Source organism: Lissotriton vulgaris, chromosome 6, assembly GCF_964263255.1.
Source record: "Lissotriton vulgaris chromosome 6, aLisVul1.2, whole genome shotgun sequence".
NCBI classification, from domain to species: Eukaryota; Metazoa; Chordata; class Amphibia; order Caudata; family Salamandridae; genus Lissotriton; species Lissotriton vulgaris.
Window position 1 is genome coordinate 1,337,044,889 of NC_141694.1, and position 18,262 is coordinate 1,337,063,150.

The 18,262-nt window shown below is 43.4% G+C and overlaps 1 protein-coding gene across 1 annotated transcript in view; it reads left to right on the forward strand.

Moving 5' to 3' along the window:
- LOC147708863 (uncharacterized) overlaps nt 1-18,262 on the forward strand; it is a 678,829-nt gene that overhangs the window by 61,906 nt on the left and 598,661 nt on the right. The window contains 3 exon segments of the mRNA XM_086925788.1: nt 16,198-16,244; nt 16,247-16,384; nt 16,676-17,864. Of these exon segments, the coding sequence (XP_086781914.1) occupies nt 16,198-16,244; nt 16,247-16,384; nt 16,676-17,864 (1,374 nt within the window).

Sequence of the window (18,262 nt, forward strand, 5' to 3'; positions counted from 1 at the left end):
CAGCTATCTTCTGTCATTGCATTGGTCTGTCTGAGTGTCATTTACACTCTGCTTCCATTCATGAAAGTGAAGTGCATGGGGTAAAGTTTCAGTCGCCATCATTCATTGGCTCTCTTGTGAATGACAGCATTTTCTGATCATGTGTGCACAGCCACCTGAAGATGAGTGTGCATTAGTGTCAGATTTAGTTGGTCAGCCCTTTAGATTGAAATGTATTGTTCCCTTTTATTTTCTTCCTTTTCTTATTTTTATTCTAATGCTTCTTAAGAGGCTTCTACAGTCCTCCAGGCGATCCAAAAGGGTCACCTGCTTGCTGCTCATTTCATCTGCAGTACACCGCATCTCACTTGGCCGCTTCCTCTACACCAGAAGACCATTATGGATATCGTATATCACGGGTTTACCAATCTAAGATGGGAAATACATTGGTTCTAAATGTGGTGGCTATGCGTGAACTTTGAAACAACACCATGTACTTGATGAAGCCGCCAGGACACCTCCGGGTAACAGTGCGCTCTAAAAATGTGAAAAATAAATAAATGAAAAGCTAGCACACTCAGGCATGATCTGAAATGCCTCCTTGAATATACAACTGGTAGCATAGAATTTTAAAACAGGGCTAAGCCAATGAAACTTCATACCATGGACACAGGACACAAATGTGTACTCTTTCCTAAAGGGGCAGGTGAAGCATTCCCCAAGTGTCCAACAGATTGAAGTCCATAACTTTGAGTAGTGCCCTCATTATCGATACCCAAATGTGTCAAGTATGAAATGTAGAGGCATCCACCACTAATCTGTGTTTCTGTTTTCTGGAGTAGTGCACTATTCACCAAAAAGTGCTTCAATACCTCATCAAGGGTAGTAAGCACATTATAAATACAATCACAAACTTCCAAACACCTCTTACTACTAGACAATTCCTGAGGAATTCTAAAATCTAGATAACCTGAAGGCAAAGATGGCTTTAGTACTATTACTTGTGGAGACCACAGTAATCCTTGAGTCCATGGTAATGATTTTAATAAAGATGTGTCTCGCCTCAGAGAACATCCAAGAATTAAGAGGGTTAATGGCTAAGGCCCTCAAATCAGGTGGTCTGAGCCAAATGCTCAGAATGTCTTTTTCCTTTGACATTATCAGGAGTCTCACAAATATAGATGTTGTCCCATCTGTTACAATCTTCACATTCAACATCGCGCCAAACATCTCCAGACAGAGATGGAATTCAGTTGGTTCCCAAAAACATTGAACCTCTTCTCTGTCATATCAAGCCTAGTATGACATGGTGTGATATTAGAACATTTTGTTGGGACTGCCTGTGACATTTTAGTGTGTCCTACACTGACAGATACTTTAATTGTCATGTGTTCCTTCATGGTAGAGTCATGGTTTGCCTTTAGCATTTTGAAGCTAGGATTGAGACGTGATATGACCATCAGAAATCACCTCTAAAAGCAACTTAAAGAGCAGGCATCAGGGGTTGTAGTAGCACAATACACCAGACAGTGTAAGTGGGATGACAGAGTAGCACAACGGACCCTGGAAAACAATAGGGAGCGGAAAGGACCATGCACATAGACAACAGAGAACAGAGAGGAAAGATGCAATGGCAGCAAGCTGACCATACCAGACAGGTAGGAGGGACAGTTGCAGCCTAACGGACCATGAAGGGCAGGAGGGAGGTGGCAGGGGCATGACATAGGACCAGATAAGGCAGAAAGGTGGGGATAGAGGTCTGAACATGGAAAACAGAGTCCAGAGGCAAGGCAGGAGCAGCAATCTGACAATGGAGGGCATAAGGGATGGGCACCAGAAGCTCAATACACCATGAAGGGCAACAGTGAGACTATAATGCTATACACACAGACATTGGAGGAAAGGTGGGGCAGTCAGGGACAGCAAACTGACTACACAGGGCAGATGGGAGGGATGTGGCAGCACAGAAGACTATTCATGGCAAGCAGGAGGGTTAGCGGCAGTACAACAACCATGGTGGGCAAGAGGAAGGGGACAGGAGCATGCAGTGAGTGCAGAGTAGTGAGTAGTGAGTGCAGAGTAGTGAGTAGTGAGTGCAGAGTAGTGAGTAGTGAGTGCAGAGTAGTGAGTAGTGAGTGCAGAGTAGTGAGTAGTGAGTGCAGAGTAGTGAGTGCAGAGAGTGCAGAGTAGTGAGTAGTGAGTGCAGAGTAGTGAGTGCAGAGTAATCGCAGTATGGCGCACTTTACTTTCAAACATATTCATCTAAAGAGCAGCATGCCACCACTGCTACAAAAATAAATACCCATTTTTTGGGCCTACAATTTATAGACTTTTGGTGCAATTGGTGTTGCAATATTAAGCAATGCCAATAGCTCAAACTTAATTAACACAAGACCTATTGCATTGTAAATGCTTGTTTTTATTTGCAGCCAATTATCATCTGCTTCCAATGAAATAGGAAGTAACACGCTCAAACAGGTTTTGACATTCACTTTGCATATAATATTATTGCTTACTCCCTCCTAAATAGAATAAACAGACACAACTCAGTAAAACCTGGGGGTACTTTCCAGTGGTAATGGAGGAGCGATCTAAATTTGAACTAATCAGTGGTATTGCTTAAACGGCACAATTTGCATTTGCGGTCATTTTTGCAGTAGTGCATAAATCAAAATAGCCCAGGAGGGTGTTTTGTGATCCCGTTCACGTTTGAAGAAATCTGTTAAATTATATTCTTTAATCATGATTAGATGTTTAACTGTGTTAAAAACGTGCAAGGACAGGGACAATGCACTAACATGTAAAACTGTTTCTTTGTCTGTTAAGTACTTCAGATTTCTTGGTACTTATGGGATATATTCTGAAAGCAATATTTGGTTTCTAAACTATAATTACAAAAAGAAATGGTTTCATAAAAAATGAAAAGGTGAACAAGGACCGCCAGATGACTTAGCCGCATTGGACCTTATAAACCATTTTATGCATTGCTTTATAGGTAGGAATTTAATGAACACCTAACACAATTAAATAACAGGCCTTATCTATTTTGTGGATTCTCACAGGTGCATGAGTCAAAAGTAGGTAACTTAACTCGTTCGTTTGCAATTTCCCTGCTTGCATTACACTGATGCTCGCTTTCAGCTCTTTGGCTGTCTAAATGTTGAAACTGCAGCCCTAGCGAGTTTCTAAGGGCTGGGGGAAGGGAGAGGTGTCCTTTAGTTCCTTTAGTGCAGGGCTCAACCTTTGACTTTGACCTACGTTTCCAGCCTCAGAAAGGCCAAACAAAAGCCGTGATTTGCATTCGTTAACACCTCTTCAGGTAGGAGCCCTGGAAACCATTGTGTTGTTAACCACATCGATGATGATGACGAGCTGAGCTCGTCATCCGCGATGGCGCTCGTATGCTGATGACGAGCTGAGCTCGTCATGTAACGCGGTAATTTGAAAAAAGCCGCACACAGCGGGAAAAGCCACCGCAGCGATGCGGTTAATCCAGTGCTGTCTGCGCTGCTGTTCAGGGAAGGGTGGAGGTCTTCGTTCTTACATTGTGAGAATAACTGCTTTGCAGGGTCTCGTCCTAACTCTGCGTGAAAATGCAAAGTCTGGTTTCCCCTCCTTGTTTTAATGGTGATGAGGGGGAAACTAAGAAACTGAATGCATTTTCTTTTATTTTCGGTTCGTTACTTGAAAGAGGAGGTGGAAATGCCTTTCTTTCTCTTATTTCCAAAAGGAAATCTATAAAATGCCAGTTATCTCTTAAATTGTGAAGTAAGACCTAACAGCAAACAATCACTCTCTGACCAATATATTTTGTTTAGTACACAGACAGGGGGATGATAGACTGGGCCCTTTTTACGTAGACTCAGCTTAGTCAAATTTGAAGTACTTCAAAAAGACCACTATTCACTGCCGCAATAGTGGAACATGTTTTAATGTGCTATTGAAATGATTTGTGAAGAATGTGATTGTCACATTCATGAAACATTGGTTAACCTTTTAAGTAAGAGATTCATTTTAAAAGATCTACAAAAAATAGTAGATATTTGGTGATAAGACTTTAAATGGAACAGCAGCGCTTCAATGCCTCAAAAAGCACATATTGGAAACTAAGGAAGTTGAAATATAGGTATTTTTTAACTTTACAGCACAAATGAATACTAAAGGCTAATTTGAGTGGCACAATAGGTAAATGCGCTTCCCTGAGACCTGCTGTGACTGTCCGGGCTTTTCATCTTTCTGAGATCAATGGTGGATAGTGTAATGATTGCACCTATCACAACTCTTGATTGATTTATTATGTGCAGTATATACTTATATTAAATATTATTATCATTAAAACTCCCCTTCGCTCCTGGAGCAAGTTGCCATAAAGGTGCATTTATACCTCACACGTGCTTTGTGACAATACACACAAGGCACGGTCTTACAGTGTCAACTTTTCTTTCTTACAGCTTATATAGTACAATTATGGACCAACCAAATGGCCTTGAAGTTTATATAATGAAAACGTTTTCTCTAACTTCTACAACACACATCGAACAGGTATACAATTGCAGCAGTAGTTGAAGAGCCACTCGGATATGCAACAGGTACAATACAGACAATAGTAGTACAAACTTACTTTCCCACATAGGGCATGTATAGCATGGCCATACATAGTGAAACCTTGAATGTACACAACATAGACATAAGAACTAGGACATTTTTCCTCAAGCGCAAGGAGTACACACTTCCCTAATACACGCAGATGAGGCACGGAGAATGCAGCAGCTCTGTAAGCATCTCACACCCACACACAGCATTTACAGTGTGGTAAGCATAAATGCAAGCTTTCCTAACCCACATTCAGATTAAGAACAAACAGCAGAAAAACATGTTTTCCTCAGACAAAAACATGTACAGCTCATGTTGCAGCAGTTCAAGCTGATTACCTACTCAACAGAAGCACATTGGAGGAGTAAGACGGCACAGCCCAAACATTTCAGAACCACAGCCCAAGTTTCAGAATGACACACTTTTGAGACTATCCTAACTTTAGCAGTGAAGTTTCCATCACATTAAACAAGTGCAACATGGGAAGTAGTAGTGACTGACAATAGATGCACACTATAGCCAACTATTGTGGCAGCATCTCTTATACCTAGTTCTGTAGTGGCATACATAGAAAGACTCATGGTGATAGGCCCACAGGGAAGCAACCATACCCTGTAGTTACCCGTGGAGGAAAGCAGTGGTGGTACTTTTCAGGTATAAGGTGGGCTTGGGCTATTGAGTGGTGCTACATTTTTTAGGGTTTCGGGTAAATATAGATTTTTGGGTGGTAAGAGATTTTTTAGGGTTTAGGATGAGTATGGTTTTTTGGGTGATTGGGGATTGTTTAGGTTTTTTGGTGTATTGGGTTTTGAGTTGCAAGGGAACCTTTAGTGTTTAGGGTGTGTATGGGTTTTAGGGTGGTAAGAGATTTTTTTAAGGTTTAGGGAGGGTATGGGTTTTTGGGTGGTAAGGGAATTCTTGGGGGTTTGGGTGGGTGTGGGTTTTAGGTTGCAAGGAAATTTTTAGGGTTTAGGGTTGGTATAGGATTTTGGGTGGTAAGGTATTTTTCAGGGCTTAGGGTGTGCATGAGTATTTCCATGGTAAGTTTTTTTTTAAAGGTTTAGGGTGGACATGGGTTTTGTGTGGGTATGGGTTTTTGGATGGTGAATAATCTTTTAGGGTTTAGGGTTTGTATGGGATTTTGGGTGGCAAGGGATTTTCGAGGGTGGGTGTGGGTTTTTGGGTGGGAAGGGAATTTTTAGGGTGTGGAGTGGGTATGCGTTTTTGGTTGGCAAGTGAATTTTTAGAGCTTAAGATGGGTGTAAGTTTTTAAGTGGTACAGAATTGTTTAGGGTGGGTGTGAGTTTTTGGGTGTTAATGAATTACTTAGGGTTTATTGTTTGTATTGGTTTTTTGGGTGGCAAGGGATTTTTTAGGGTGGGTATGGTTTTTTAGGTAGCAAGGGAATATTTAGGGTTTAGGGTGTGTATAGGTTTTTGGTTGGTAAGGGATTTATTTAGGGTTTACGGTGGGTATGGATTTTTGGTTGGCAATGGAATTTTCAGCATTTAGGATGGGTGTGGGCTTTTGGGTGGCAAGGGCGTTTTTAAGGTTTACGGTGGGCTTGAGTTTTGGGTGATAAGGAATTTTTAGGGTAGGGTGATTATGGGTTTTTTGGTTGTAAGGTTTGCCTTAGTGTGTGGGGTAGATATGGTTTTTTGGGTGACAAGGGAATTTTTAGGGTTTAGGGTAGGTATGGGTTTTTGGCTGGCAAGTTATTTTTTAGGTTTTAGCGTGAGTATAGCTTTTTAGGCAAAAAGTGCTTTTTTTAAGGCTTGCTGTGGGTGTGGATTTTTGGGGGCAAGGGAAATGTTATGGTTTCAGGTAGGTTTGGGTGTTTGGGTGATCGGGGAATTTTTTGCATTTAGGGTGGGTATCGATTTTTAGATGGTAAGAGATGTTTTAGGGTTTAGGCTGGGTATGGGTTTTTGGGTGGCAAGGGAATTTTTTATTGTTTAGGGTGGGTGTAAGATTTTTGGTGCAAAGGATTTTGTAGATTTTACTGGGTGTATGGGTTTTTGGGTCTCAAGGGAATTTTTAAGGTTTAGGTTTGGTGTCAGTTTTTGGGTGCAAAGGGATTTTTTAGGGTTTAGGGTGGGCATGGGTTTTGGGTGGCAAGGGAACATATAGAGTTTAGGGCTGATATGGGTTTTTTGGGTGGTAAAAAATAATTTAGTGTTTAGTGTTTGCATGGGTTTTGGGGGAAAGGGATTTTTTATGGTGGGTATGGGGTTTTGGGTGGCAAGTTACATTTTTGGGTTTAAGGTAGGGGTAGGTTTTTGAGAGGAAAGGGATTTTTAGAGTTTCGGGTAGGTATGGGTTTTATGGGTTTGAAGGGAATTTTTAAGGTTTAGGATGGCTGTGGGTATATGGGGGCAAGGAAAATGTTATGGTTTAGGATGGGTATGAGTTTTTGGGTGATAATGAATCTTTAGGGTTTAGGGTGGGTATGAGTTTTTGGGCGATAATGAATCTTTAGGGTTGAGGGTGGTTATGGGTTTTTGGGTGCCAAGAGAATATTGAGGGTTTAGGGTGGGCGTGGGATTTTGGTTGGCAAGGTATTTTTTATGGTTCATGGTGAGTATATGTTTTTAGGAGGTAAGGGCTTTTTTAGTGTTTAGGGTGGGTATGGGTTTTTGGGCTGCAAAGGAATTTTTAGGGTTAGGGTGAGTATGGGTTTTTGGGTTGTAAGGGATTTCTTAGGGTTTAGGGTGGGAACGGGTTTTTTGGGTGGCAATGGCATTTTTAGGATTTTAGGCAGGAAAGGGTTTTTAGGTGGCAAGGGAATTTTGCAGAGTTTAGGGTAGGTATAGATTTTTGGGTGGCAAATTCATTTTTGGGGTTTTGGATGGGTATGGATTTTTGGGTGGTTGGGGATTTTTTAAGGTTTAGAGTGGGTATTGGGTTTTTGGTTGGTAATGAATCATCTAGGGTTTAGTGTTTGTATGGGTTTTTGGGTGGCAAGGGATTTGCTAGTGTTTAAGGTGGGTGTGGGATTTTTAGTGGCAAGGGATTTTCTAGGGCTCAGGGTGGGTGTGTCCTTGTGGGTTTTTGGTTGGTAGGGGATTTTGTAGTTTTTAGGGTGGGTAGGGGTTTTGGGTGGCAAGGGAACCTTTAGGCTTTAGTGTGTGTTTTTTTGGGTTGTAATGATTTTTTTAGGGTTTATAGTTTGTATGGGTTTTTCGGTGGGTATGAGTTTTTGGGTGGCAAGGGAATTTTGAGGGTTTAGGGTGGGTGTGGGTATATTTGTGTGGTAAGTTTTTTTTAGGGTAGGTATGGGTTTTTAGGTGGCAAGGGAACATTTTGTGTTTAGGGTGAGTATGGGGTGGTTGGGTGGCAAGGGAATTTTTAGGGATTACAGTCAGTGTAGGTTTTCGGTTGGTAAGGGATTTATTTAGGGTTTAAGGTGGGTATGGGTTTTTGGGTGGCAATGGAATTTTTAGCATTTAGGATGGGTGTGGGTTTTTGGGTGGCAAGGGAATTTTTAAGGTTAGGGTGGGCATGAGTTTTTGGGTGATAAGAGCTGTTTTAAGGTTTAGGGTGGGCTGGATTTTTGGGGGGCAAGGGAAATGTTATGGTTTCTGGTGGGTATGGGTGTTTGGGTGATAGGGGAATTTTTAGCGTTTAGGGTGGGTATGGATTTTTGAGTGGTAAGGCTTTTTTTAGGGTTTACGCTGGGCTTGGGTTTTGGATGGCAAGGGAACATCTAGGGTTTAGAGCTGAAATGGGGTTTTTGGGTGGTAATGAATAATTAAGGTTTTAGTGTTTGAATGGGTTTTTGGGACACAAGGGATTTTTTATGGTGGGTATGGGTTTTTGGGTGGCAAGTGAATTATTGGTGGTTAGGGTGGGTGTAGTTTTTGAGTGGCAAGGGATTGTTAGCGTTATAGGTGGGTATGGGTTTTGTGGGTTTGATGGGGATTTTTAGCTTTTAGGATGGGTTTAAGATTTTGGTGGCAAGGGATTTTGTAGGGTTTAAGTTAAGTATGGGCTTTTGTCTCACAAGGGAATTTTTAAGGTTTATTGTGGGTGTGGGATTTTGGGGGCAAGGGAAATTTTATGGTTTAGGGTGGGTATGAGTTTTTGGGTGATAATGGATATTTTGGGTTTAGGGCGGTTATGGGTTTTTGGATTCTAAGTTGTGCCTTAGGGTTGATGATGGGTTCGGGGTTTTTTGGTGCCAAGGGAATATTGGGGGTTTAGGATGGGTATGGGATTTTAGGTGGCAATGTTTTTTTTTATGGTTTAGGGTGAATATAGGTTTTTGGGTAGCAAGGTATATTTTATGGTTTATAGTGAATATAGGTTTTTGTGTGACAAAGGATTTTTCAGGGTTAGGGTGGGTATGAGTTTTTGGATCGTAAGGGATTTCTTAGGGCTTAGGGTGGGTATGGGTTTTTTGCGTGGCAAGGGAATTTTAAGGGGCTCATTATGATAACGGGCGGATCGCCGCTGCCCGTATGGCGGTGGCGATCCACCCGCCAAAAACCACCGCCCGCCTCTAACTTCCCCTGCCACATTTCCATGGCAGGGGGGACCCCAGCGAACGGGAATTCTGTCCGCCGGTTTTCCACAGGTAGGCAATCCACCCGATTGCCTACAGGGTGGAAAAGCAGTTTGTATGGTGGCAGTGTCTGGTAGACACCGTCATCCATATTTGTATGCAGGCTGGGATATGCCTTTCCGTGGAGGCAACGCCACCACGGAAAGGCAGGCAGTTTTTAACATTGGGGGCCCGTAGCGGGCAGGCAAGCTAGTGATAAATCCTGCTTATTGGTGAAAACAGAGTTAGAAAAAACACTTTTAGAAGAGGGTATTTCTGTGTGCTTATGAGTTTTTGCGCCTGCCTGATGTGTATTGACCATTTGGTTTTGACTGACAGAGAAGGGATGTGCATTCACTCTAGTCCCAGGGGTAGTTGAGGTGTGTCCTGTCCTGCGTTGGTGACTCAGTGCTAGGCTGAATAGACCTTTCCTGAATTTAGAGTGGCAGGGGGAGTTTTCGTGGCACCTGAATAGGCCTGGTCTTCATTTGGTGTGGTGGTAGGAGTTGCACATGCACCTGAATAGGTCTGTGCCTACCTTCCACAATAATGGCTCCACCCCATGTGGTGTGTCTGGGGCCAAGGCTTTCAATATGAACGGCAGTGTTGTGCACTTCTAATATGTGGTTGAAGTTCCCTCAGAACAAAGACTTTGGCACTATAAATACAGGGGCTATGACCCCATGAAAATAAAAAGACACTATGTGGGGCACGTACCCAATGACTGCTGTGTGCCAGGAGGAACCGCCGTTTGTGAATACCTTTTTGTGAAACTAACCTGCTGGATGGCTGAAGTGACTGCCTCTCTGCTAAGGGACCTTCCGTGCTAGCCAGCCTGTGCCCTGTTCTCTGCCCCAGTGTCTCAAGGGACAAGGTAGTGCTTGCCTCCCTGTTTGCTAATAGCGCGTGGGAAGCGTTTTCAATTCTGTTGCCCAAGGAGTTGGCTGTGCTAACCCCATACAGGAGCGCTTTTACCCTGCAGCATGGGCAGCACAGGTCCCTCATCTAGGGCCTGAACATTGAGAAGGAGGAGGAGAACGGAACAAAACGCTCTCCCTCTCGTATTGCTTGCCTTTGTTTATGTGGGCCAGCAGCCGGGGCTCTGCTACATGGCTGCGAGGCCATGCCCAAGCAGCAAGGAATATCAGCCCGGGAGTTCCCTTGGATGTCAGAAGATGTGGCCCAGCCACACCCGGAAGTGACCAGAGCCTCACGTGTCCATTCAGATGCTTCCACACTCAGCCGATGTGAGACCCTAGGTGGCCGACGTGAGCCCCTGGGTGCGGGCATTGCTAAGGAAGGCAAGAGCCTCCCAGCTGCGCCAGGCCGCTTGCAGCGAAACATGAAGAGATTCGTACCCATGCCACACTACGGAGCTGTACCGGAGGCATTTGGCTCCCCTTGGCTTCTGGCCCCATTGTTGTGAATAGTGGGGGCAGGTAGACCCATCACGCTAGATAGTGCGAGCACCCAGGGATAGAGTGCTCGCACCAACAAACAGACCTCCCACTGGGCTGATCTCCAGGAGTAAAATCCTTTGGTGTTTCCTTACCCCGCAGATCACCCCTGTACTTCCGTCATTCCCCTGCTTCTATGGAAACCGGTGGTGTTTCCTTGCAGCGAGTGCAGGCCAGTTGCCCTATCACACTGGTGAGCACAAGCACCCATAGACCGTGTTCTCTCCCTGTCGTGCAGGCAGGAGATCTTTTGGCGTTTTCTTGCCCCGTAGGGCGTATCTGTAATTCCTGGCATTTTCTCTGTTTCTACAGGAACAGTGGAGCATTTTCATGTAGAAGGAGGCAGGGGGATGTAGAGGGGATGTAGTTGGATGTTAACAAAGTTGGAAGCAACTATCTTAAAAGATTGCCCTGTCAGACTGGTGACACCGGCTCAAGCGGAAACATGTTTAACTAATCGTTATTGTCTTGATTGCACTAACTGTAATGTTAGGCCTTATGTTTTCAGTGTGGTGTTCACTTATAAGTATTTACTAAAGTTCACTAACATTGTTAATTATGACAATTATCCAATTGGCAAAAGTGCTGTATGACTTTATGTGATGTCATGACAAAGTGCCTAGTGGCACAGTGATTTATGTGATTGTGGTCTAACTTTTTAAAAATAAATAATACAAAAGATATTTTTATGTAACCTTGTGTGGAGTCGCTTTTTATGGTGTGCCTAAATTGTCACTGTTGTGTGAGTTCGTTGTGCAAACGCTTTAGACATTGCCTCTGGGATGTTCTGACTGCTCTGCCAGGGGTTGTCTTTGATGTGTTACTATCTTACCCTGACTAAACTGATGGGTTCTGTCCTACCATACCTGCATACGCTAGCCAACCAGAAACACCATGTCAAACAACTGGAATACTAAAAATAAAATGATAATACGGTCCATTATTATCATTTCTTTTTTTCCATTGCCCTGCTTTAAAGCAGTGGGGCGACGCTCTTCCACCTTAGTGGAGCAGCTGCCACTGTTGAAGTGGCTACATTAGTTTGCTAAACCACTAGATTATGACTATCTATTTAAATCTTCATAAAACCTATAATTACAGACATCACTGTGGAGCCATACTATCTCTGTGGGGACTTGAACAAGTCCATAATCACACACTATCTCAGTGGGGTCATGGATATCGATATAATCAATCAAACACAACCTTTGTGGGGAATTGAACTAGACTGTCATCACACACTATTTCTGCGGGGACTGTGGTAATGCTATAATCACACACCAACTCTGTGAGGACCTGGATATTTCTATAAATACACACTATCACTGTGGGGAGCTTGACATCTCTATAATTATAGACTATCTCTGTGGGGACCTAGCACCCCTATAATCACACACTATCTCTGTGGGGACCTGCCATCCCCATAAACACACACTATCTCTGTGGGGACCTGGGCATCAATATAACCAATCAAACGCTTTCTTTGAGTAATTGAACATAACTATCATCACACATATCTTTATGGGGATCTGCCATCCCTATAAACACACAGTATTTCTATGGGGACCTGCCATCCCCATAAACAGACACTATCTCTGTGGGGACCTGCCTCCATATAAACACACACTATCTCTGTGGGGACCCGGTTTCCCTGTAGTCACACACTATCTCTGTGAGGACCTGGGCATCCTTATAATCACACACTATCTCTGTGGGGACCTGGACATCACTATAATCACACACTATATCTGTGGGGACCTGGGCATCAATATAATCAATCAAGCGCTATCTTTTAGTAATTGAACATGCATTTCATCACACATATCTCCATGGGGACCTGGCATGTCTATAATTACACTCTATCTCTGTGGGGACGGGGGTTCATATACTTTAACTTTGTGGGACTTGAATATGACTCATCACATACTATCTCTTCAGGGACATCAACATGTATATCATAACAGACTGTCTTGGGGTAAAGGCAAGTGAGGTAAAGGCATAGTAGTTGTGAAAGATAGATGTTGTTTAAACTTTAGTAGTTTAGACTAAGTAGTGGTTAAGGAGTAGTTGTTTAGACTGTAGTTGTTCAAGTGGTAGTTGTTCCATCATACAACCGTAGTTCATGTGTGTTCACTCCTCACTTGCATTTTGCTTACTGTGACATTCAGTGCATGGTGAATGACACATTTTGATGTCACCTCAATAGGTTTTGGGCACTTGAGGTACCATTTTTCTCAGAAGACTTTGGGGAACGAGGGGTGAGTGGAAATGTCTGGATCCACGGAGATTCCAGAACTTTTCAGCACAGAAATGTGAGGAAAATTAGTTTTTTCAACAATTTCTTTAGGTTTGCAAAGGTTTCTGGGTAACAGAACATAGTGAGAGCCAGTCAAGTCCCCCATCCTAGATTTCCCTGGGTGTCTAGTTTTCACAAATGTAGAGGTTTGCTAGGTTTCTCTAGGTGCCGGCAGAGCTAGAGTTCAAAAATTACAGCTAGGCATTTTGCAAAAATAGGGTAATTTTTCATTGTGAAAATGTGGTATAGTCATGTTGTGTTTTGAGCAGTTTACTGTCATGGACACTATGCCTACCCACACAAGTGAGGTACCATTTTAATTGGGAGACTTTCAGATTTTTAAAGCAACTGCTATTACCCATTGACTTTTGATGCATTTCTGCCTTACAAATGAAAGACTATGTGTAAAAAAAATTTTTTAAAAAAAAAGTAATTTTGAAAAATGATGGATAATTCTTATGCTAGTATGAGTATTCCCAATTTCGGAAATGTGCAAATATCTACTGTTTGTAAAATCTATATTTTTTCCAATTTCATAAATACATGGGTGTCTTTCATACCGATTTTTCCATGTATACATTTTCCCAGAATAATTGCTATATACCTGGTACATAATAAACCATTGCAAGTCGTTACTCAGTTTTTGGCTCCGGGTTAGTCTGGCTCTTTGTGACCCTACAAGTCCTATATATTCCCACAACCAGTAAGGTCTAGCAGATGTAACGGTATATTGCTTTCAAAGAGCTGTCATAATTAGAAATTGTTACAGGTCAAAACGTTGACACAAAAAGCTGTTGTTTTCAACAAATTAGTTTCTATAAAGAAACCTTGAAGGATCTACACACATGACCCCTTGCTGAATTCAGAATTTTGTCTACTTTTTAAAAAATGTATAGGTTTACAGGATCCATTATTGCTTTCATACCCATGTCTACCCTTAACTGGAAGGAGGTTGAAAGCACAAAAATAGCCAAAATAGGCTATGTTCCAGACAAATGGCAAAACGGTGTAAAAGAAAATGTTGGTTTCTGACAACAGTCTGTCATTTCCTAAAATCTGGGGAATTGGTGATTTCATCCCCCCAGACCCTTTTTTGATACCATTTGTAGGGAGAAACCCAGACGCTTTCATTTGCAGCACTTTTTTCCATTTTTCCCCCAAAAAACAAAAGGTAGCTGACTCCAGGGGAATCCACAAACCTTGGTTAACTTTAGAATCCCCAGGAATCCCCTGGAAAACAAGGACGCAGATTTGGCGTGGATACCTTATGTGGTCAAAAAGTTACAGGGGCCTAAGCGCAAGATCCCTCAAATAGCCAAAAAAGGCTTCGCACAGGGGGGGGGAAAGGCCTAGCAGCGAAGAGGTTCACTTACTGGCAATTATGCCTGGGGCGCGCTCCCAAGCTGACAACTTTCTTGACGCAAGCCGTCATTGACAGCCCCTCCCCATATATAATAGAATGGAGGAGGGTAGCCACCTGACATATGTGTCCAAAAAAATGTGTCGTTTCTGATTTCCTGTTCGATCTGTGTGTATCCAATCAACCCTTTCAACAGCCATATGCACAAGGATGCAAACATATATGGTAGATGACAAGCAATGTAAACAAAGTAAGGGCATGGAGGGACAGGTTGATATCTAAGAGGTGACAATTGCTTTAATCTTCAAGTTGTTACCTTTATTTATGTTTATTCCGTTGCTGAACTTAGGTGTTTAAAGACTCAAGCATGCTTGAATGCCACATTGATTGAAATATAATATGTGTAACACTTTCTGTTATCAAAAACTGTAACTGACACCTTACATAGATGCCCTAATTTAGGTAATTTCCTGAGGTAACTACCCCACACTACCCAGAGATGCATTCTTGCTGAACAATTTATACATCATAAGAGACGATATATGCTCTGTGTTATGACTGTGTTATGACAACAAATGTGCACTTTATATAGTGTGAATGTAACAGAAAATTCAAAAGACAGGCGTTATTAAAAATAATAATAATAAAGCCGATACAGATAGCAGACCAGACTCTGGGCTCCCAAACTCAATTTTCAAATCAAGAATGTCTTCCTTTAGTGGGGGTGTCAACCCCCACCCCAAAGCTATTGGCCTGGTAGCCCAATGCACCTAGCGCAGCTGGAATTGTTGTCATGGCCTATGCAAGAGTAGAAAAAAGCAGTCTGTGAATGAAGTGGACATGTGTCTAGTGGTGAGGAGGGGGTTGTAAGAGAGAGGGTGGCTTTATTTATGGACTTCACTGTCTTTGTAGGTCTCGGAGATGCTCCAAGAGGCAAAATCATCTCCTATATTTGGTTGGAGTGGCAGGTTCTGCCTGTGGGTGCTCAGTCCCCTTTTTACGGGCTTTGACTTTTTTTAGGGTAGATATGTGACCCTGGTGGCGTGTGAGCATATGTCTAAGAGCCGACTTGCTCCTGCTTCAGGAGCATGGACGTGTCTTTAAGCGGACATGGTCTCAATGGCGGCTCAGTCTTGGCCAAGGAAAAATTCTGGGGTACTTCAATTACAGTATGTCTTTGATCTGGTGGCATTTGGGTGGTTTTCTCTTGGATACTGATTTAACTTGTGGCCTTCAGGTTATTTAAAATGCGGCTGCGCGACTCCTGTTTAAATTGCCTATGAGGTCTAGCGTCCGCCCTCACTTACGCAGCCTCCATTGGCTTCCGGTGGCGCACCGGATTATGTTTAAAACTTTGGTTCTCTCTTTCCGAGCGATCCATCAGCTCGGACCTGTGTACTTGAGGAAACGGTTTACCCTGTATATTCCGAAGTGCTGTCTTTGCTCGGCTAATCGGTGCCAAATGACCGTGCCCAGATTTGAGCTCTCCAGAGTTGGAGACCAGTCCATTTCAGTTAGGACTGCCAGGGCCTGGAACGCTCTTCCATTACATCTTAGGGCTGCCCAGACCACTGCCGCCTTTAAGAAAGGGCTGAAAACCCATCTGTTTAATATGAACCTGTAACTGCCTGCCCCTCCCCCCCCCATTTCTGCCACCTCTCTCTCCACGCCAGGATACTTGCTAGTAACAGAGCGCGTTACAAAAGTCTTTATAACCTAACATAAGGGCAACTGTAAATCTCGGGTTTGGGACTTGAGGGTACAGGTTGTAGTACCATGATTTTATTAGGGGTACTAGGCCCAATGCTGTTTTATATTTCTCAACAGATCACACACATTGCAGCCCTGCAAAGTGCAGTGACTTTTGAGCTAAATTATGTGCCCACTTAAACTCAAGACCTCCTATTCTGTAAGGAATCGTGCAAGGATAGTCTACTTATAACATATATTTTTCTTTTCATTATTTCAGGCATTCCTTGCTGGACACTAGCTCTACAGCCTATGCAAAGCCAAGCTGAGTTTCCCCCAAGGTCACCATGCATGCTGTGCACAGTGTGGAGAAGTTGTACTTTCGCATCCGAATAGAAACTTGTGATGGCAATCCTTTCATGCACCGCCTGGTTTTCCCTCAGGCTCTTCAGAATCAGACTCCGATTGTGTCCATAGCAGAAGGAACTGTGAGCAGTGAGCAGAGCTACGTTGAATTTGTTCCAAAGGTCTTCAGTGAGCAGAGCTACGTTGAAGATGTTCCTCAGGGTGTCCGTGAGCAGAGCTACATTGAACATGTTCCTCAGTGTTTCCGTGAACAAAGCTACATTGAACATGTTCCTCAGGGTGTGAGTGAGCAAAGCTACATTGAACAGGTTTCTCAGGGTGTCCATGAGCAGAGCTACATTGAACATGCTTCTCAGGGTAGTGAGCAAAGCTACATTGAACATGCTTCTCAGGGTGTGAGTGAGCAAAGCTACATTGAACATGTTCCTCGGGGTGTGAGTGAGCAAAGCTACATTGAACATGTTCCTCAGGGTGTCAGGGAGCAGGGTAAGGGGACATCATCAAAATCCACTCCAGTACAGCAGGGCCAAGTGACTGGGCAGGCATCTCTTGCTTCATTTGCAGCGTCACTTGAAAGTAGAGCCAAACTCCAGGTCTCCTTGGATCGGGGAAGTAGATTGGACTATAACTCGACGATACCAGGATTACACACTCTACAAGCAGTGGAGATCCAGGATGAGACCAAGAAGAGTGATGCGATGCCAGAATATTCTTGTGAGCTACAGGAAGCTATCACTAGTGCAAGAGCAGAGCACACAGGGGGGAGAGACACGATGAGCTTATCCAACAATGATGGTATTAGACCAGATCCTGTCCTGGAATTGTTTGCGCAGGGCAAAAACAGTATCTTGAAGGACTCCAATGTGTACACCTTGCCCCTACAGGATTGTGAAAGCCCTCTCCAGGACGTATGTTGTGGAAAGCTGCTAGAACCCAGCAAGAAGACTCCCACCCAAAGTCTCCCTAATCCAGTCCATTACTCCAGCGACTCGATCTCCCCCTTGCTACCAAGCCCCAAACTGCAGGAGTGTTACATGGTTTCTGCCCATAACAGAAGTCCACTGGGTCCACAGCACCCTAATAGCCCCATAGACAGCACCACTCCACTGAATAACTGCAAAAATCAAGAAACACAAAGCCAGAGTGAGATGGTCCACAACTCCCAAGTCTTCATCTACCCCTCTCCCCGTTCTGTAAAATCCTACCCAACAATCAACCCTTGCTACATCAAGACCACCACCCGCCAACTCAGCTCACCCACTTATCCATCCAGCTGCTCCCCTAGGCCTAGCACCAACTTTCAGCACCCTCAGGAAGAGGCGGTTGACTCTTTACCAGACCCTGGCATCCAGAGTAAATGCAGAGCAGACAAGCAAAAGAACCACGTAGTCAACAGCATGTGTGGTCTGCGCAAGAGAAGTTTGATGGACTTGCCGGTGGAGAAGCCTTCTGATCAAAGGCGGCAGAAGAAATGGTCATCAGACCTGCTGGAGTGCACTGGTTTGGGGAGAAAAAGCCTGTCCATCACCAGGGAAAAGCATTTCCCGATGGTGCCCTCTGTCTTTCTAAACGTATTTACTGGTAAGTTTAACAGTTCAAATGGAAGGGATGGGATTCTTTACAAAGCCTTCACAGTTTGCCTCATAATGTTTTGCAATAAAATCCCACTCTTTGCACCAGAGCTCAACAAAGAGCAGCAGAAGGAGTTTTACACCACCAACTTCACTTGGGAACAAGGGGCTTCTAGGAGAGCACCCCAAACATCCACCTGTCCAATGGACTAGGAGAATTGGAAGAGTTTACCTTTAGATAAAAAATCATTTCTACTGAAAAACATTAAAAAAACGAATAGGGAAACAGCCTTTATATCACAGCTTGAAACTCGCTATGCCTTAACATCAAGGTCCGAACCACAGATCAATCTTTACAATGCAGTCCTTTATCACGCAGGTCGTTAGATCTACTTGCATTAAGGAAAG